Below are 21626 nucleotides of genomic sequence, written 5' to 3' on the forward strand. Positions count from 1 at the left end.
GATCAGTTCATAAATCCATCCAGCTCAGCATAAAAAAAAATGATATGACCTTAGCAAGTGTTGAGTCATTTCTATATGAGGAACAGAGTGTGCTCAGTTAGGGTTAAAATGTTCTTCAGTGGCATGCCCATGTAGTATGTCATTAAAACATGAAAGTGTGCATTGCAGCTGCTTCACATGTGTATTTTCCTTACATATTCTGTTGACATTTGCATCTTGTACCCAGTGGGGAAGAGCAGATCTGGAGGTTCTTCACAACAAGCACCTGTCCAACCCTTTGAATATCTGTGACTTCAAGAATCCTGCACTGACCTGTTTTTCTAACCAGAAGTTATTAAATACATCTCTCATGCCTGTTGGATTTGCTTATTTTCTTTTATTATTTTTTCCTTCTTTAAGCATTGTGGGAGACTTGGTAACTGAAACAACTTGGCAATAGGTACAGGGGCAGAGTTGTCCTCGATAGAGATACTGTTCACAGAATCACAGAATCAACCAGGTTGGAAGAGACCTCAGGGATCATCGAGTCCAACCGTTGCCCTGACACCACCCTGTCAACTAGACCATGGCACTAAGTGCCATGTCCAGTCTTTTCTTAAACTCCTCCAGAGATGGTGACTCCACCACCTCCCTGGGCAGCCCATTCCAATGTCTAATAACCCCTTCTGTAAAGAAATGCTTCCTAATGTCCAACCTGAACCTCCCCTGGCAAAGCTTGAGACTGTGTCCTCTTGTCCTATCACTAGTTGCCCGGGAGAAGAGGCCAACTCCCACTTCACTCCAGCCTCCCTTCAGGTAGTTGTAGACTGCAATAAGGTCACCTCTGAGCCTCCTCTTCTCCAGGCTAAACACCCCCAGCTCCCTCAGCCGTTCCTCATAGGTCAGACCCTCCAGACCCTTCCCCAGCTTGGTCGCCCTCCTCTGCACTCGCTCCAACACCTCAACATCTTTCTTGAAGTGCGGGGCCCAGAACTGAACACGGTACTCAAGGTGCGGCCTCACCATGGTGGTGGAGTTCAGCTGGGCTCTGGGCTACTTAATGTACTTGAAAATATCAGTGGTTGGGCCATGAAACAAAACTGCATTTGAAACAAGTAAAATCGCTGTTGGCAGGCGTACTTGGGACCTGGCTCTTCACTGTCGTGTGTACCTGCCAGCATGGGTTTAAGAACAGCATTTACACTTCAGTTTTTGGCTTTGTTTTTAAATGCAATTAGGTGTTACATATCTGAATGCTAAAAGTGCATCTCGTCTGCTTTGGGACCTTTCTAACCAGTAGAGGGAAACAATCTTCTCCACAGTGTGTCCTTTGCCTTTTTCCAAAAGGATATTTTGGAAATACTGCCCCCCCCAGCCCTCCTGCTTCTTGCAGGGATACTTTTATAATCCAAGTGTTCATTTGGACATTCAAGTACCACTATGTCATTTATCTAAGAACATCTATTTAAAATCTAGTTTAAGCATTTATTTAGAAGCAAGTTATTTAAGTCAAGTTCTGTACTTTCTTTGATGTTATATATTTATCCACAATGATCTAAGAGATTTCTTTCAGTAGACAATTCTCATGGAAGTCTTAGTTCAAGTCTCATTCTAAAAACAGTTTCCTAAATGTTTTCCAATGTTTGAATTATTATTGCAGTCTGCAACTACCTGAAGGGAGGTTGTAGTGAAGTGGGAGTCGGCCTCTTCTCCCAGGCAACTAGCGATAGGACAAGAGGACACAGCCTCAAGCTTCGCCAGGGGAGGTTCAGGTTGGACATTAGGAAGCATTTCTTCTCAGCAAGGGTCATTAGCCATTGGAAGGGGCTGGCCAGGGAGGTGGTGGAGTCACCATCTCTGGAGGGGTTTAAGAAAAGACTGGACATGGCCCTTAGTGCCATGGTCTAGTTGCCATGGTGGTGTCAGGGCAATGGTTGGACTTGATGATCCCAGAGGTCTCTTCCAACCTGATTGATTCTGTGATTCTGTAATTCTTCCCTCCCTTTGCAAGCCCTGTAGTAGAAGAAAAAGTAGTCTTTACTGATGCAGCTGTTTTCTGGAGCCCCAAACTTAATGAGTCTTCTGCTTCTTTGCAGGTAAATCGCTGTCAGCAGTTGAAATTACGCAAACAAGTTTTAACTCCGGCACTTCCACTCTTGGTGTGTCTATACCAATGAAGTCAGAAGTTGGCTCTGATATTCTGTCACCCCGTGAACTCTCTCCCCGCTTCTCAAGATCTTCTGGAGACAAACCAGTGAGTCAGTGCAGTATGTCGTGCCACCAACTGGAGATGACTGCTCGGCTTTCCAGACAACGGGAGGCAGAGTGTTCAGCTGTCTCCAAACTGGCTGAACCAACCCCGCAGCTGCAGACTGTTTCACCTGACTGCCATTCTGACAGAGAGAGTCCCAGGCTTCTCGCAAAAAGTGTTCAGCTAGCTAGAAATGAATCAAAAGATGTGAACAGCAGCCCACGGAGAAGGACTGCCGGTTCTTTGGCTGGAGTTGAAATGGAAGTTGACAGAGGATCACCAACTTCAAGTGTAGGTCATAAAAGAAATAAGGGTCAAGAAAGTGATTCTTTGATTGGATCTGGTGCATTGCAAGAAATATCTAAGCCTTTGGCAGAAGATAGAGCTGGCAGGTGGTGTGATCCTATCTTTTCCACTGCCTCTTCTAGAGAAACTGATGAGGCTTCTCCAGTGCTGATTAGAAAGGAGGATGACCCTGAAGCTTCCAGGCTAGTGAAAGACAGTGTCCCTCAGTTTCAGAAGATACTGTCATGGGATGAGACTACGACCCAAAGAAGTATGCAAGAAGAGGAGTTAGTAGTAAAGCCTCTGAATTATAACATGGGCAATTCAAGATGGGAAAATTCTTTTGATATCAATTTGTGCAATAGTGAAGAGATGATGAAGGAAACGACCAAAGAGTTTAGAGCAGGAAAATCTATAGGAAGGTCTGAGCCAGAAGGCTGTAGTAGTGTAACTACAGACAGAAATCAGCCTGGGTTTGTAGGTCTTGCACAAAGCAATGGAATTAGTGAAATCAGCACTGGAAGAACTTCAGAGCTGGGGAATCTTTCTTCCTCAGAGCCTCTAGGCACTGTCACCAATGTCACAGGAGGCTTCCAGAGCACATGGTCTAAAGATGGTGTAGCTGGAAGCAAAGCAGGAGGCATGCGAGAGCGCGATGACAGCAGCAGTGGAGATTCACTAACTGCCCGTGTCAAAAACCTCCTGGGAAATCCTTCCTCAGAGCCTCTGGGCAGTGTCACCAATGTCACAGGTGACTTCCAGAGCACGTTATCTAAAGATGGAGTAGCTGGAAGCAAAGCAGGAGGCATGCGAGAGCGCGATGACAGTAGCAGTGGAGATTCACTAACCGCCCGTGTCAAAAACCTACTGGGAAATCTTTCCTCAGAGCCTCTGGGCAGTGTCACCAATGTCACAGGAGGCTTCCAGAGCATGTTATCTAAAGATGGTGTAGTTGGAAGCAAAGCAGGAGGCATGCGAGAGCGCGATGACAGCAGCAGTGGAGATTCACTAACCGCCCGTGTCAAAAACCTCCTGGGAAATCCTTCCTCAGAGCCTCTGGGCAGTGTCACCAATGTCACAGGTGACTTCCAGAGCACGTTATCTAAAGATGGAGTAGCTGGAAGCAAAGCAGGAGGCATGCGAGAGCGCGATGACAGTAGCAGTGGAGATTCACTAACTGCCCGTGTCAAAAACCTTCTGGAGAATCCTTCTTCCTCAGAGCCTCTAGGCAGTGTCACCAGTGTCACAGGTGACTTCCAGAGCACGTTATCTGAAGATGCTGTAGCTGGAAGCAAAGCAGGAGGTATGCGGGAGAGCGATGACAGTACCAGTGGAGATTCACTAGCTGCCCGTGTCAAAAACTTTCTGGAGAATCCTTCTTCCTCAGAGCCTCTGGGCAGTGTCACCAATGTCACGGGAGGCTTCCAGAGCACGTTATCTAAAGATGGTGTAGCTGGAAGCAAAGCAGGAGGCATGCGGGAGAGCGATGACAGTACCAGTGGAGATTCGCTAGCTGCCCGTGTCAAAAACTTTCTGGAGAATCCTTCTTCCTCAGAGCCTCTGGGCAGTGTCACTGGTGTCGCAGGAGGCTTCCCGAGCATGTTATCTAAAGCTAGGGCAGCCAGAAGCAAGGCAGGAGGCACGCAAGGGAGCAATGGCAGTAGCAGTGGAGATTCACTAGCTGCCCGTGTCAAAAACCACCTGAGAGATGGATTGCCTGTGATACATGCAACACAAATCCTGAAGAGCACAGATGAAGAGGAGAGGAAAGCACGAGGTAATAAAATGTCTCAGTTGCGTTTTATCAAGTGTTGTGTTAGAATGGCAAGTCTTTATTTAGGTGTATGTTTAAGGGATGACTGAAATTAAAGGGTATGGATGTAAGAGGACCTCTTGAGGTGTTGGAGCGAGTCCAGAGGAGGGCGACCAAGCTGGTAAAGGGTCTGGAGGGTCTGACCTCCGAGGAACGGCTGAGGGAGCTGGGGGTGTTTAGCCTGGAGAAGAGGAGGCTCAGAGGTGACCTTATTGCACTCTCCAACTACCTGAAGGGAGGTTGTAGTGAAGTGGGAGTCGACCTCTTCTCCCAGGCAACTAGCGCTAGGACAAGAGGACACAGCCTCAAGCTTTGCCAGGGGAGGTTCAGGTTGGCCATTAGGAAGCATTTCTTCTCAGCAAGGGTCATTAGCCATTGGAAGGGGCTGCCCAGGGAGGTGGTAGAGTCACCACCTCTGGAGGGGTTTAAGAAAAGCCTGGACATGGCCCTTAGTGCCATGGTCTAGTTGCCATGGTGGTGTCAGGGCAATGGTTGGACTCGATGATCCCAAAGGTCTCTTCCAACCTGGTTGATTCTGTGATCTCTGATTCTGTGATCTGTGTCTGTTCCCTTGATTTTAAAGGTGTTTATATTATATTAATTAACAATAAGCTTTAATGGGACAGGTCTTAAACAATCAATGTTTTTTAGTCATCTTATGTGGTATGATAGAATGGGATAGCACTGGACTCTTCCAGTTTGAATGCCTTCTTTTGCCTGACATTGACACAAGAAAGTGTTTTGTCCCTGTAGCTGTTAGGCCTGGGCTAGGTTAAGAATTTGGGAAGGGATTGTGTGAAAGAGTGTTGACTTGAGTCCGACTCAAGTGTTGACTGTCAAGAGTGTTGACTTTAAAGATGACAGAACCAGACAGTGGGTCCTGGCTCCATCTTTCCAAAGAAATGTTCGAAAGACCCATTTTAAATTGTATTCCTGGTCAGTCTGTCAGATCTGGTACTTGATAGTGGTCTTTGTTCCTTCAGTCGTAGGAGCTAGAAATGCAGAGCAAAGTTTTCATTTTAATTTATAAAACTGTTCTCATATGTGATGTGAGAAAAAGGCAACTGCTTCCTGTTCTATGTTCTTTGTGTAGCATGGATGAAGCTAAAGCTGGCCAGCCAATCTCAGGAATCTGTGTCAGACTTGAATGAAGAGAACCAACAAAGAATAGAGGAAATAAAGGCAGAGCTGCTTCTGAGGGCCAAGAAATCTGCACTAGCCAAGGTACAAAAAAACGAGAAAATTTTTGAAGTGGGGAATAAATGCTACTGTTTTGCTTGTGGTATTAAATTGATGAATTATATTCCTACAATATTTTTGAAGATTGGTGGCTAGACAGGGAGAGGAGGATGGAAACTAATGAGAGCTCTGTTTAGTGGGGATGCTTGTTTCGGCTTAGTCAGTTCCTACATTTGCTTTAGGACCAGCCATGGCACATACTGGCGTGGGTTTTGGGGGTTTTTTGTTTTCCCCCAGGCAGTAGTTGGATATCTTGGGTGGGGGGATGGCACACAACTGAAGATGTTCTGATCGACAGCCGGCTAAACATGAGCCAGCAGTGTGCCCAGGTGGCCAAGAAGGCCAATGGCATCCTGGCCTCTATTAGGAATAGTGTAGCCAGCCGGTCTGGGGAAGGGATCGTCCCTCTGTACTCGGCACTGGTGAGGCCGCACCTTGAATCCTGTGTCCAATTGTGGGCCCCGCACTGCAAGGAAGATGTTGAGGTGTTGGAGCGAGTCCAGAGGAGGGCGATCAAGCTGGTGAAGGGTCTGGAGGGTCTGACCTCCGAGGAACGTCTGAGGGAGCTGGGGGTGTTTAGCCTGGAGAAGAGGAGGCTCAGACGTGACCTTAGTGCACTCGACAAGTACCTGAAGGGAGGTTGTAGTGGAGTGGGAGTCGGCTTCTTCTCCCGGGCAACTAGCGATAGGACAAGAGGACACAGCCTCAAGCTTTGCCAGGGGAGGTTCAGGTTAGACATTAGGAAGCATTTCTTCTCAGCAAGGGTCATTAGCCATTGGAAGGGTCTGCCCAGGGAGGTGGTGGAGTCACCATCTCTGGATGTGTTTAAGAAAAGCCTGGACATGGCACTTAGTGCCATGGTCTAGTTGAGATGGTGGTGTCAGGGCAATGGTTGGACTCGATGATCCCAGAGGGCTCTTCCAACCTGATTGATTCTCTGTGAAGGAAGGTGTGAAGGACAGAGATGTGGTCAGTGATGATGTGATGGTAGAATTGGTGTTATTGTGGTGAGGAAGTGCACACAGCTCACGATGCTTAATTGGCTTAATGAGTTCTGCTTTTCACGAAGTATTTATGCATGTGCTGATTGTGCCTTGTAAACTCCTCCGTCTGTGGAAGGAGTTGACTGTACAATCAGAGAGAGTACTTGGATTAAAAGAACAGGCTGGAAAAACGCCGAGATGCTTGTATAACCTGAGTAGTGGATGGATGATGTATTCATGTGTGCAGGACAGAGGACCCTGAGCTGGTGGGAGAGAGAGACTGGACAATTAGGCAGAGCTAAAGGTTGGGGCAGTCTCTGAGGAGAATGTAGAAAACTTGCATTTGAAAATACAGTCATAATCTATCCTTAATGTAGGGTTGCAGACAAGTGCCCTTAGCTTTAGCAATATCTTCCTTATTTTTTTATTTTCTTTTTTTTTTTTGTCTCTAGACTGCCTGCCTCCCAGGAAAACCAGTAGGGGTGGGTTGGTTTGTTTGTTTTAGTTAAAAGCCTTGCATCAGCAAGAATGAAAAATAGTGTTTTAAGAGTTGTCTGTGTTTGTGTTTATAGTTTCTTGGACATGAACACTGTTGGTAATACAGACGTCGGCTTCCAACAAACATCAGACCAAACTTCTCAGTTATTCATGTATTGAGGTAATCTTTGACTGGGGAGCCTGGAAAAAAAAGAATATTTTCACAATTTTATTTAGTTTTAGAAATTCAGACAATTCTTAAAAAAAGAAAAAAAAGCCCCCCAAATACATTTTTGCTTCAATCTACTCATCAAAAACTAGAGGCCCTGAAGCTATTTTTTTCCCAACTTGCAAAGGGGAGTGAAACTGTTGTGGGGGTCTACTATAGACCACCAAACCAAGAAGAAGATGTTGATGAGGCCTTCTACAGACAACTGGAGGTAGCCTCTAGAACACACTCCTTGGTACTTATGGGTGACTTTAATCACCCTGATATTTGTTGGGAAGCCCACACAGCTAGACATGTTCAGTCAAAAAGGCTCTTGCAGTGCATCGATGATAACTTCTTAATTCAGGGAGTGGAGGAACCAACGAGAAGAGGTGCGCTGCTGGACCTTGTATTAACGAATAAAGAAGGACTAGTTGGGGACTAGTTGCGGTCTACAACTACCTGAAGGGAGTTTGTAGTGAAGTGGGAGTCGACCTCTTCTCCCAGGCAACTAGCAACAGGACAAGAGGACACAGCCTCAAGCTTCACCAGGGGAGGTTCAGGTTGGACATTAGGAAGCATTTCTTCTCAGCAAGGGTCATTAGCCATTGGAAGGGGCTGCCCAGGGAGGTGGTGGAGTCACCATCTCTGGAGGTGTTTAAGAAAAGCCTGGACATGGCACTTAGTGCCATGGTCTGGTTGACAGGGTGGTGTCAGGGCAATGGTTGGACTCGATCCCAGAGGGATCTTCCAACCTGATTGATTCTGTGATTCTGGGACATTAAGGTTGGGAACAGCCTTGACGACAGTGATCACGACGTAGTGGAGTTTAGTATTTTACAAGGTAGAAGTAGGGCAATAAGTAGGTTTACAACCCTGGACTTCCGCAGGGGCATCTTTGTACTCTTCAAAGGTCTACTTGCAGGAATCCCATGGGGTAAGACTCTGGAGGGCAAAGGAGCCCAAGAAAGTTGGTCAATTTTTAAATACCACTTCCTCCAAGCCCAAGATAGGTGCGTTCCCTTGAGTAAAAAAACGGGTAGACGTGCTGTGAGACCTGCTTGGATGAGCAAGGAGCTTCTGAAGGAAGTCTCGTGGAAGAAAGAAATTTACAGTTCGTGGAAGAAGGGTCTTGTCACTTGGGAGAACTATAGGGAAGTTGTCAGGACGTGTAGGAAGGCAACAAGAAAGGCTAAAGCCCTCTTAGAACTAAAACTGGCAAAGGAAGTAAAAGAGAACAAAAAGGCCTTCTTCAAATCTATCAGTAGCAAAAGGAAGAACATCATACCGCTCTCCATCATTTTCGCGAGATCGTGGCAAACAGGAGAGGTGCCTGAGGACTGGAGGAAAGCCAGTGTCACTCCAGCCTTCAAAAAAGGCAAGAAGGAAGATCCAGGAAACTACAGACCAGTCAGCTTCACCTCCATCCCTGGAGAAATGATGGAGCGGCTCATTCTGGAGGTGATCTCTAAGCACATGGAAGAGAAGAAGGTTATCAGGAGTAGTCAGCATGGATTTACCAAGGGGAAATCATGCTTGACTAACCTGACAGCATTCTATGATGTCGTGACTGAATGGGTAGATGCAGGGAGACCAGTGGGTGTAGTCTACCTTGACCTTAGCAAGGCGTTTGACACAGTTTCCCATGACATCCTCATGAGCAAGCTCAGGAAGTGTGAGGTAGAAGAACAGACAGTGAAATGGATTAAGAACTGGCTACACAATAGAGCCCAAAGAGTGGTAATCAATGGTGCCAAGTCCAACTGGAGACCTGTAACTAGCGGAGTCCCCCAAGGATCAGTGCTGGGTCCAGTGCTGTTCAACATCTTCCCTTCCAACCCCTAACATTCTATGATGAATCACAGAATGGTTTGGGTTGGAAGGGACCTTAAAGATCATCTAGCTCCAACCACCCTACCACAGGCAGGAACACCTTTCCACTAGACCAGGTTGCTCCAAGCCCCATCCAACCTGGCCTTGAACACTGCCCAATTTAGAGTAAGAAAAAATTAATCGTAGTTTTGTAAACCAAGATTCCAAGAAATTGCTTTAGGTCAACCACAACACTTTCTGCTTTGATCTTGAAAATGTTTTTGCTTTACAATAGTTTTAAGGTGAGATAGAAAATGGTTTTGAATTTGCAGAGTGAAGGTGGCTGTTTTTTTTGTTACACATAAAATAAACGTGTTTTTCCCTCCAAGCAAAACAATATGTCACTGAAAAATACAGATTGTTGAAAAGTATTTAACTGAAAAAATTGCAGCCAGTTTTATTGCTGACAAAATAATCTACTATAAATTTAATAGAAACTGTTCTGTAAAATATCTGTTGAATTTATAGAGCAAAGCTGGCAATGCACTGACTTAGAAAGAACAGAACAAAGATTATGAAAAGATATTTTCCTTCTACTAAACTTTAAAGACCGAGAAAGACAAACTGTTCCTAGCACTCAGCAAACAATTCTTTCATCAGACCATCGTTTTTATGATGCGGGCTTGTGATAAGTGTTCTTTTCAGAAACTTTAGACTCTGCCTTTTGTTTTTATGGGTGACAGCTCAAGAAATATCATGTACCACTGTGATATTTTATTGTTTCTCGCAGGAAGCATGTGAAGCTTGTCTATAAAAAGAAAAGAAAATGCAGCGAAGGAGCAGGACAGCTTGGGAGAGTTCTTCTCAGTGATCTTTTACTTCTAAAGATCGTTCCATCTTTTGAGATAGTTTGATAGCTGTTTGTCACTGGTGATGTGTTAACAGACGCTCTAAAAAAGAAGCATCATAATGATTTCTCAAGTTCTAGCTGAGCAGAGTGTCTAAGGAGGTGATTGGGACATATGCACATAAATGGGCTCCAAACATGTACTCAAGTGCTCAGCTGAATGGTGGCCCAAAAAAGGGAACATTCAATATGAAATTTAATTTTGAAGAGGTATCTCTAATAGCAAGCAAAGCTCACGAGTGTAACTGGGAATTGTATTTTTTTTGCTTTCTCTTCTGTAAAATTGAAAAATCTTGTGTACTGAATCTGCATAAAGAACAACTGCCGGGTCTTACACTTTGGCCACAATAACCCCACGCAGCGCTACAGGCTGGGGGAAGAGTGGTTAGAGAGCGGCCCGGCGGAAAGAGACCTGGGGGTGCTGATCGACAGCCGGCTAAACATGAGCCAGCAGTGTGCCCAGGTGGCCAAGAAGGCCAATGGCATCCTGGCCTCTATTAGGAACAGTGTAGCCAGCCGGTCTAGGGAAGTGATCGTCCCTCTGTACTGGGCACTGGTGAGGCCGCACCTTGAATCCTGTGTCCAGTTGTGGGCCCCGCACTTCAAGAAAGACGTTGAGGTGTTAGAGCGAGTGCAGAGGAGGGCGACCAAGCTGGGGAAGGGTCTGGAGGGTCTGACCTCCGAGGAATGGCTGAGGGAGCTGGGGTTGTTTAGCCTGGAGAAGAGGAGGCTCAGAGGTGACCTTAGTGCAGTCTACAGCTACCTGAAGGGAGGTTGTAGTGAAGTGGGAGTCGGCCTCTTCTCCCAGGCAACCAGCGCTAGGACAAGAGGACACAGCCTCAAGCTTTGCCAGGGGAGGCTGAGGTTGGCCATTAGGAAGCATTTCTTCTGAGCAAGGGTCATTAGCCATTGGAAGGGGCTGCCCAGGGAGGTGGTGGAGTCACCATCTCTGGAGGTGTTTAAGAAAAGCCTGGACATGGCACTTAGTGCCCTGGTCTAGTTGCCATGGTGGTGTCAGGGCAATGGTTGGACTCGATGGTCCCTGAGGGCTCTTCCAACCTGATTGATTCTGTGATTCTGTTTTCTGTACCCTCGATTCGTGGTGTCTTCCTGGTGATTTTACAGCCCTTCCATTACACAAGGAGAGAAATACTTTACTCACTGTTATGCTTTTCTAATAAACTTGGCAGAAATGCTTGGGAATAGATGGCAAACGTGGAACTTTTGACATAGAGGTTTTTTTTCTAAATTTCATACTGACTCCGTTTGAAACTGACTCTTCCTAAAGGTCTTAATTTGCCATTCCTGGAAAGAGAAAGTTCAGTGTACTGGGCTTCTTTAGGAGGAAAAGGAGACAAAGGCTGAGGTTTTATTAACTGCAACTGTTTTATAAAGGGGCCTAAGAAATGTGACATTTCAGGTTGTCCAGAGATGGGTCTTGTGAAACTTAATGTTAAGCTGATGGCACTCTCCTATAAACTTGCTTGTGGTGAAGGGAGGCAGAGAGTTGCCAAGACATTCCTCTAGATAAGTTTGATGAATAATTCCTACACCTGTGGCCATGCTGATGTAGCTGTAGAGATCTGTGTTTTACCTGAGCAGGTAAGTTGATGGTAGAGTACTTACTCTTTTGATAGGCTTGAGGAGTTTAACCCTAGGATGGGTGATGCTCTTCAGTCAGAGCCATGAACAACGTGATGTTTGTTGGGATTTTTAGGAAAAACATGAAAAGTCAATCCTAGGCTCCAGAAATCAACCCTGTTACTACTCTTCCACTGAAATCATTAGGGTCTTTCCAGATAAGAAGAATTTCCAAAATGATGGGTGGTCTTCTGTTCCAGGAGCATTGTCTTTCAAATTTAACCATCTTCTTTTGCTGTTTGTACATGTACATTTGTTTTGGTCCCCCAGTTGAGATTGAGGGGGTTTGAATTGCTGTTAGATGTAACTACAGTTTCAGCATATTAAACCTAAGAATTTTCCTCCTAAATTGAGGACCTTATTACCCCACCTGTATTTTTATAAGTATCAAATAGGTGTCTTTTGACGTACCTAAGAGTGTTCTCCCTTTGCACACTGTATTCTTCCACTCTGTGCTGTATTTTTCCACTCCTTGTACGTTTTCACTTCTTCAGGAAGTTCACCGAGTTGTAGCTATAAATTTGCACTGCAGTCTCTTGTGGATCATATGCCGTACAGATCTTTTTTGGAAAGATGACACATAACAAGCACAATAAAACATGTGAAAGGCTTGGGAAGATAGATGAGTTTATAGCAACTTCTGTGCTTGCTTTCAGTAGTAGGAGTTGCTGGGTATTACTTCAGACCATTGAACTGGTACATGGTTTAGGGAAGAGATCGTCTGATCTTCACGTTGTGTGAAGTGTAGTGTGGTATTTCCCTTATTGCAGTCTACAACTACCTGAAGGGAGGTTGTAGTGAAGTGGGAGTCGGCCTCTTCTCCCAGGCAACTAGCGCTAGGACAAGAGGACACAGCCTCAGGCTTCACCAGGGGAGGTTCAGGTTGGACATTAGGAAGCATTTCTTCTCAGCAAGGGTCATTAGCCATTGGAAGGGGCTGCCCAGGGAGGTGGTAGAGTCACCATCTCTGGAGGTGTTTAAGAAAAGACTGGACATGGCACTTAGTGCCATGGTCTAGTTGAGATGGTGGTGTCAGGGCAATGGTTGGACTCGATGATTCCTGAGGTCTCTTCCAACCTGGTTGATTCTGTGAGGAGCACCCCTACTTTGGCCCAGGGCTGCTCTGTGTCCTTGTGTTCTTCTATAGTCCCTTGTTGTCCCTCTTGGCTGTAGGAAGTAAAGGAAGCCAAATAAACTAGTTTACTTGATTAGAATAGATGAGGCCACAGAAAAGTACTGATTTGGAATAATAATCCAGAACTTGCTGAAATAGTTTCCTGCTAATGACATCTGGGATGTAGAAAGGATGGAAAATCTGTTGCGGAATACTTGTTTATACTTTGTGACTTACACCAAAAATGTCTTTGACTGATTTTTATTTCCAAATTCCTTAATGCTAGCTGCTGAGGATGTAATCATCCAGGGACCTGTGTTGCACTTCGTTAATAAAATATACTCTGCTGTTTCCACAGTTGTTCCAGTCAGTAGGAAAAAATAAATATAGTCTAGGTTGGTTTTTTTAGGCAAGCTTATCTGGACCATCTCCATGGCAGTACATTTATCTCAGATTTGCTCTCTGCTCCTCAATGGAAGTATTGTAATTTTTAATGACACTTAAATTAAGGAAGTGCAGATACTGATAAATTAATAAAATGACGTCCACACTTAAATTCTCTCTAAAGAAGGCTGGTGGCTTGTAGTTTCACATCCACTAACCTGAGTTCTAATGATTTGGATGTAAGTTTTGGATGCTGATGAGATTATTTGTCTTTTGTCTTGTTCATTTCCAGTGTTCACTAACCATGATTCTGCCTCTGACGCTCAACTTGACCCATCAGAAAGAGTCGGGGTGAAATAATGTAAGAGGGAGCTGCTTTCTAGCACGTTGGGTGAAGTGTGGTGTGGTATTTCATGTCAGGAACGGGACTAACTGTACGACACCTGTTTTAGTTTGTGCATAACTAAGGGAGGGGAATCTCCGTGTGTAGATAAATGTTCACTTCTCTAGGATGGAGACAGCTACTTCCAGAGGTTGGTGTTTCAGTTGTTTTATTGCCCCTCGTTGGAGGTGCACTGTTAACAGATCAGGTGAGTAGTTGCCTTGGTTTACTTCAGGGCAAAATCTGTTGCATTTTTTTGTTCAACACTGAGACTAATAAATTCCTGTGAGTGGTAACTTAAGGTTTTCCCAGTTGTACTTGCAAGGCTTTCTGTCTGTGCTCGTAGAGTAGCAGGTTTTCTGCATGCATCTGGGGGTGTGATGTTTTACTCACTTGTTTGTAGGGTCATCTTTAATCTAGAGGTATTTGCATTTCTTTTCTTCCAAACTACCTTCTCCTTCCACCAGTCAGGTAAGTTGGTGCAAAGATCAACTATCAGCATTTGGGAGCTTTTGCTGTAATGAGAAAAGTCTTGGAAGCAAAGGCCTTAGACATTGGAAGGGGCTGCCCAGGGAGGTGGTGGAGTCACCATCTCTGGAGGGGTTTAAGACAAGACTGGACATGGCACTTAGTGCCATGGTCTAGTTGAGATGGTGGTGTCAGGGCAATGGTTGGACTTGATGATCCCAGAGGGCTCTTCCAACCTCATTGATTCTGGGATTCTGTCTTGTCCATCCCTGCCTCCTGATCCTTCCACATGCACGGGGAGTTGCAGAAAGTAGGGAAATGAGGCTGGTGAGCCAGAGAGAGAGGATCACGCTTTCTGTCTGTCTTGTTGATGTCGGTAAATCTCTGCAGTCAATGAATGTGCCTTGTTAGTATCCACTGTTTGCAATGAGTTGAAAGAAGAGTTTCATCGAGTATTTAGACACACATTTGAGATGCCCAAAGAAGGTGGGGGTTCCTTAGTGAGCAGGCGCTGTAGCCCTGGGAATTTTCCAGTTTACTGCGGTGTCAGTGATCTGCCTCATTAATAGGCAGCTGAAAAGCAACACCATCTGATGAGTATGTGGATTTTTTTTGGTCTGATCCTGCTGAGGGACTACAGCATACGTTGCTTTAAATTTTATTTACCTGGTATGATAAATTGCTGTTGGTTGTTGCTGTTGGGGCTTTTTTTGTGATGGTGGAATGGGGCTTGAGGTACAGGACAAGTTGAAGCAATGAGGACTGGAGAGCATGGTGCAAATGGGAATGGTTAGTAAAATCAGGCAAAGAAACCAGGACAGAAGTTAGTACTAAAGTAAATTATTAGTTTGAGTTTCCTAAATGACCACAGGCAGGTAGTTTAAGACACAGCATGTATAAAATACATGCCAGAGGTGCGTGAATACCTGTAGTCAAATAGCAGAATCCTAAATGTAGTGTCTCTGATACTGGGGAGTGATACTGACGTGAGACAATGTGCATGGTCAGGCAAAGGTGTAAATGTAACTTATTTTTAAAAAGATTTTATGAGCAGAAACAACTGACCGTGAACTTGCTTGGTTTTGGTGGGGATTAGTGTCTGTTGCACTTTTTTTTTTCCAAAAACCTTCTTTTTTTTGCAGCATTGTCACCAGCTTTCTGAACAGAACATGTCTGTTTTGATGGGAGAATGAAAATTACCTGCACCCGAGAACTGGAAAGTTTTTACAAGTTATCATGGACCTTAAAGAGCAAATAAAAGTTCTGATTATTTTCAGTCATTTTTAAGTTATTGTCAGCAGTGGGTGGTGACCATAAAAATAAAAAGATTTATTGCAGTTCTTGTCTAAGAGGGAAATTGGCATACTTGGTTTAGGGGAAAAGAGAAATATCAATTATGGAAAATTAAAGCTTTTCTGATTAAATATTTTCTTATGCTTTGTAAAGAACAGTTTTCTTTTCTTCCCACTTGTTCCCGTGTAACTGAGTTCCTTTATTTTAGTTCTGCTTCATAAATGCTGGAGTCAAACGACTCAAGTGTAAGGGAGAACCTTTTATATCAAGTTCCGTTTCATGTAGTGAATAGTTTTGATGTAGCAAAATGTCAGATGGAGAAATATCCCTGAAGCCCTAAAATGTCACATAAGGTCTCTTCCAGCCTAAATGTTTTATGTGGCTAATTGGCTATCTTTTTAATTAAAAAAATTGCCACTTACACATCGCTATAGCTTTGTGATTTATCTCTCTAAATCCCTTTGCATTTAGATAGTGAATATTCATTCAAGAGAGTCATTTTTCCTGGTACATAATGAACTGGGTTTATGACAAATGTCCAGTATGAAGCGAACTGATAGAAAGGAAGAAAGTTTTTTATTCTTGTTTTCCAGTGAATGGAGTGATGTTGAAAAGGTATTTACAATTTCGCCTATTGAACAGAGTTTCAAGTTGATAGTTCACCAAACTAAAGTGTTCTATTATAGATGTCACTGCTGCTGTTTGTTACAGGATCAAAACCATGTTAGCTAATTTGCTGGCACTTAAAATAAGACAAAAGTTCAATTAGTTCCATTAACAGCCTCAAGCTTCGCCAGGGGAGGTTCAGGTTGGACATTAGGAAGAATTTCTTTTCAGCAAGGGTCATTAGCCATTGGAAGGGGCTGCCCAGGGAGGTGGTGGAGTCACCATCTCTGGATGTGTTTAAGAAAAGCCTGGACATGGCACTTAGTGCCCTGGTCTATTTGCAATGGTGGTGTCAGGGCAATGGTTGGACTTCATGATCCCAGAGGGCTCTTCCAGCCTGGTTGATTCTGTGATTCTGTGAACAGATGAGTTCCAGAGAAAGCGTGTGCTCATTCATAATGACAGACTAATGATTATTGATGGCACTAATCTTTGAATTCTGCCATCCAGCTTTTGGCACGGGCAGGGAGTTATCCACATCACTCATGTGAATTCTTCTGTATTTTTCAGGATTCGTGGGGATGCAGTTTGGAAGCTGCTTCTGAATATAGCCGTAATTGGGAACAGAACATAGAGCATTTCAAAGCTTCAAGTGACAAAAGATTTCAAAGTGACAGACAAACACAAGCAGTCAAGACTAAGGAGCTTTTAGAGTCAAGGTTACAACAAGTTGTGCCATTAAATAGTGCTGATGTTTCTGATTGTTGCCTGCTGAAGGATATGCAGGTTAAATCTCTGGGTACTGTTCAAACACCTCTCTGCAACCAACATGAGACAGTTGCAACTAGTCATTCTGCTGCTGCTGTTGAACTTCATCCACCATTGCAGAAGGAATGGGACACACATGCAGTGAGGTCTGCAGCTGCTTCCGATACACAAGCAGAAGTCCATTTACCAGCTCAGAAGCAACTCTCTGTGGAAAAGTGTTCTGAAGAACTGGCTAAGCAAATTACTTCTGTCACCTTTTCATCCCGAAAACGTTTGCAGTTACCATTGACTTCCACGGTGCTCAGCAGCAGCCTTGCTAGAGACGGTCTTGATGGGATAATGCCTTTGGAGTTTGACTCTGCTAGCACTGAGGAACAGAGCCATGGCAAACACCACTGGGGAAGATCTATGACCTGTCCTCCTTCAAGTCCAGTGCTTGCTGGCTCAGTGTCTAATGAGATTGCTTTTACTGCTGAGAAAGACAGGTTTCATCATGTCTCTGCTGACAGTGACAGAGTTGGAGCTTGTCAAGAAACAGACTGTTTGTCAGATCAGGATTCTGTAAGTAATGGTAAAAGACAGACCCTTAGTGCAAAAAAACCTGATGTTCTGCCTCATGATGTGACTGAATTGGGCAGGCGTAGTGCCAGACTCGTGGGGCTTGACTGCGATATAAGATACAGTCAAGAAACGAACAGATTTAATGAAGCCCATTCTATAAGCTCTTACCAGCAGGGGAAAAGCAGCCCACCTGGCCACATCCAATTGTATGAGAGCTTAGAAGGTTCAGGTCCAGCTGTACAGACTGATTTGCTGAAGGGCCATATTAAGTTGTTGGAAGAAGAGAAGAAAAGTCTTTCTGATGAAGTACCTCTCATGCAGAAAGAGGTTGCGAGAGAGAAAATTGGTACGTTTCACCATTCATCTACGGATGAGATTTTATCTGCCGCGTCTGTATCTCCCTCATCACCAACTAAGAAAGTACTGTCTTGTGTCCACATAAATCTTCCCTCAACGTGTAATAACTCAGAGCTGCACAGTGACTTGAATACTGAAAATGAGATGAGATCGTGGGATAAACCTCAAGTTGGTACTCAACCAGTGTCTTTAAAAACTCCAGAAACTTTAATAGAAGCTGTTTCTAAGTTACCAGCTGCTGACCTTATTCCAGAAGACCAAAGATCTTCGTCTTTACCCATGCCAGTGTCTTCAGCAGATCCCTGCCTAGTGTTTTCCTCTGTTACAAGCACAGCAGGGCAAGAGCTGCCACCTCAAAGCAGTGAGAGACCACAAGTCACTGCTCTGGGTTCAGGGAGATGTAGCCTGGAGAATATCTGCAACTCTATAGTTCCTGCAAAAGCTGGGAAGAGTACTTCTGATGCTGCCACTCAGATAACAACAGAAAGTCCTAAAAAAACCACCTTTTCAGCAGAAATTTATGTTAATTCACAAGGCCATGAAAATGCTGTCCACCAATCATGTCTCCAGAAAGCGCATGAACTTCCCAACAATACAGCTTCATCTCCTAACAAGATTTCCTCTTTCCCAAGGCAGGGCGGTGAGCAAATTAGTGTCTTATATGTATATGTAGATTTTAATCTATTCAAGTTTGAGATATTTATAGGTATTAAAAATAAAAACAAACCCAGCTTTTTTTGTGGAAGTAACATTCCTGAGATAATTTTGATATTTAAAGTTGCTCATGTGGGAAAAAAACCAACCCTTAAACTTGAGCTCTGCAGTTTTGTGGGTAGGGAGTTGTATAAATACAGTTGTAGTTCAGTTCAAGTTTATCTGGAACTGAAGTTGTTGGGTACAAGTTTGGTTCAAGAAAATTTTCTGATGTTTGTTTGTAGATAATTTGATTTGGTTCACTGCCTAGAGTTTATCAAGAGATATATCTGATTGCTGATTTACTCTCTAGCCAAGGTAGTACAAAAACTAAGAGGAAAACATGCACATTGCTATTTTCCACAGAATAAAATAGAAAAATGTGGAGGGCTTTTAAATCTGTTGATGGAGGAATGTGGATGCTGTGCAGTGGTTTCCCACAGTGGTGTTTTATGCTACTGTTATGTGTAGACTTGTGTAGTTTTCATGATTTTTCCTGGGCTCCAGGCTTTGTATATCTGTTCTGAAGGTGTTTAAAATAGTATGAGTTGAGAGACCTGATTCTTTTGTTATATTAGAGTGCAAAAAATATTTCTTCTATCTGATCACCTGTTCTCTTTGCTGTTAGAAGTCAGCTAATGTTCTGGTCCAAACATTTGCTGGAATTCTGTTATGACAGCACACTGTTTTTAGTGACTTGAGAGACATATCCATGCTCATTTAAACTTATTTCATTAAACATGGATCAACTGGGAGCTATGTGAGTTATTTTTAAGTCAGTGTTTGTCACCCTAACCACAAATTAAATATTGAATAGGTAAGGAAGCTGTTTTTTCTAGTTAAGTGACAGTCAAGCTTCTAACCATTGGGTCGGTATTAATTAAATAATAATTGCAATTTATTTTCTTGAAGTATGTACTATTTCTCCAGATTTACCACAGTGAACATCTTCCGCAGTCTCCGTGGGTCCCGATCTGTTGCTTTTGTCTTCAGTTGACTTCTCTTAACTGCTTTGCCTTCCGTCCCCCCAGATCAGCCCTTACTTCTGCCCTATAAACCTACTGGAAGCACTGGGATGTATTATGTTCCCTATCTAAAGGCAAGATCCAACATTTCTCCAGTTGAGTCAGAAACCAGTGTTGAGAGCTCTCACTCAGGTACTTATTTATCTTAGGTCTTCCAAATGCAAAGTTATGGTCATAGTTCATGGATCAAAATGTATCTATTTCGTATGCAGAATTACAGAATCACAGAATCAATGAGGTTGGAAGAGACCTCAGGGATCATCGAGTCCAACCATTGCCCTGACACCACCCTGTCAACTAGACCATGGCACTAAGTGCCATGTCCAGTCTTTTCTTAAACACCTCCAGAGATGGTGACTCCACCACCTCCCTGGGCAGCCCCTTCCAATGGCTAATGACCCTTGCTGAGAAGAAATGCTTCCTAATGGCCAACCTGAACCTCCTCTGGTGAAGCTTGAGGCTGTGTCCTCTTGTCCTATCGCTGGTTGCCTGGGAGAAGAGGCCGACTCCCACTTCACTACAACCTCCCTTCAGGTAGTTGTAGACTGCACTAAGGTCACCTCTGAGCCTCCTCTTCTCCAGGCTAAACACCCCCAGCTCCCTCAGCCGTTCCTCAGAGGTCAGACCCTCCAGACCCTTCCCCAGCTTGGTCGCCCTCCTCTGGACTCGCTCCAACACCTCAACATCTTTCTTGAAGTGCGGGGTCCAGAACTGGGCACAGGATTCAAGGTGCGGCCTCACCAGTGCCGAGTACAGAGGGACGATCACTTCCCTAGATTGTCTCAGTTAAGCTCAGAACTCTTCTGTCCTACTAGTTTAGAGTAGGTGCATTGATTGTAATAGAAGAACGTCTTGGTTCGTGTTCACACCACTTCAGAACAAAGATGTACGAGTCTATGACTGACGGCTGTGGTTTCAATTTCTTTGATGCAAGGGATGTTAGTGCTCCAGTCTGGCAGTGAAAAGAAACAAGGCTCAATGTTTTACAGCTTGATAATTCTTTGCTTTCCTCTGGGAAGTACTATTCAGTTTCGACTCTTTCATATCTCTGCCAGCTCTCCTTCTTTTAGTTCCCTTATTTATGTACATTTTCCCCCTTTTTTATCAATTTGGTATGCGTGCAGTCTGAAATACCTGCATAATACAACACACATTTCAGATAACAGCTTTCTCAGTACTGAATTTTTCCTCCGTGTTGGGGAATTCCAGTGTAGAAAGCCTTTCTATAAACAATGTAATTCATAACTGTGGTTTAAATACATATTCACCTCTTCCCCACATCCTCCCATCTCCCACTAGAAACCAGTTCTCATTTACCAGAGGAAAGGGTGCTCTGTGATTCATCAACTTTTGCTTTGCCTGCTGTTATTTTTCAGTTCTCTCCTGTACGTAAAGAACACATCACTTAAGCATTGCAGATCTTCTTTGCAGGTTGTTTTCAGCCAGAGCTTTTTGACATCCAAAGTTATTTGTAGACAAAACTAATATTACAGAGATGTCCAGGTCCAGATGTGCCCCAGGGGAGTAGGTTGATACAACAGTGACAGTAAGTGCCCAGGTTAGTCATTATAGCCACAAATTGTGCTTTTATTTGTTTATGCGTGTCTCTGCTCGGTACCTTTTTCCAGTCTGTCTCTTGTAATATGATCAAAATGAGAGAAACAAATGTGATGCGAGTCTGTTGTTTTGCAGAAACTATGATGCTAGGTATAAAAATTCAGCATGCGTGTGAGGCAGTGCAAGGTTCTAGAAAATGTACAGCAGAATTAAACAGTAAATTTTGGGTTTTTTAACTCCCTGCTGCAGCTACTCACGAGTAGTAGCTGAGGGAAATTTGGTTGAGTAAGTCCACTGAATGTAACCAGGTAGGCAGGAACAACCCCATGTATGAGTACAAGTTGGGGGCAGACCTGTTGGAGAGCAGCGTAGGGGAAAGGGACCTGGGGGTCCTAGTGGACAGCAGGATGACCATGAGCCAGCAGTGTGCCCTTGTGGCCAAGAAGGCCAATGGCATCCTGGGGTGTAGTAGAAGGGGTGTGGTTAGCAGGTCGAGAGAGGTTCTCCTCCCCCTCTCCTCTGCCCTGGTGAGGCCGCATCTGGAATATTGTGTCCAGTTCTGGGCCCCTCAGTTCAAGAAGGACAGGGAACTGCTAGAGAGAGTCCAGCGCAGAGCCACGAAGATGATTAAGGGGGTGGAACATCTCCCTTCTGAGGAGAGGCTGAGGGAGCTGGGTCTCTTTAGCTTAGAGAAGAGGAGACTGAGGGGTGACCTCATTAATGTTTATAAATATGTAAAGGGCAAGTGTCATGAGGATGGAGCCAGGCTCTTCTCAGTGCCGTCCATTGACAGGACAAGGGGCAATGGGTGCAAGCTGGAACA

The 21626-nt window shown here is 44.3% G+C and overlaps 1 protein-coding gene across 4 annotated transcripts in view; it reads left to right on the plus strand.

The window, feature by feature from the left end:
* Positions 1 to 21626, plus strand: part of ALMS1 (ALMS1 centrosome and basal body associated protein) — an 87167-nt gene that overhangs the window by 39893 nt on the left and 25648 nt on the right. For 3 of the 4 annotated variants that reach the window (XM_068403963.1, XM_068403964.1, XM_068403966.1), the window contains exons 7-10: positions 2076 to 4292; positions 5422 to 5552; positions 16413 to 18168; positions 19253 to 19378. In XM_068403963.1, the coding sequence (XP_068260064.1) occupies positions 2076 to 4292; positions 5422 to 5552; positions 16413 to 18168; positions 19253 to 19378 (4230 nt within the window). The remainder of the gene's footprint in view (positions 1 to 2075; positions 4293 to 5421; positions 5553 to 16412; positions 18169 to 19252; positions 19379 to 21626) is intronic. The other variant, XM_068403965.1, reaches the window with a different exon arrangement.

This window comes from Nyctibius grandis, chromosome 6 (genome assembly GCF_013368605.1).
Source record: "Nyctibius grandis isolate bNycGra1 chromosome 6, bNycGra1.pri, whole genome shotgun sequence".
Taxonomy (NCBI): Eukaryota; Metazoa; Chordata; class Aves; order Nyctibiiformes; family Nyctibiidae; genus Nyctibius; species Nyctibius grandis.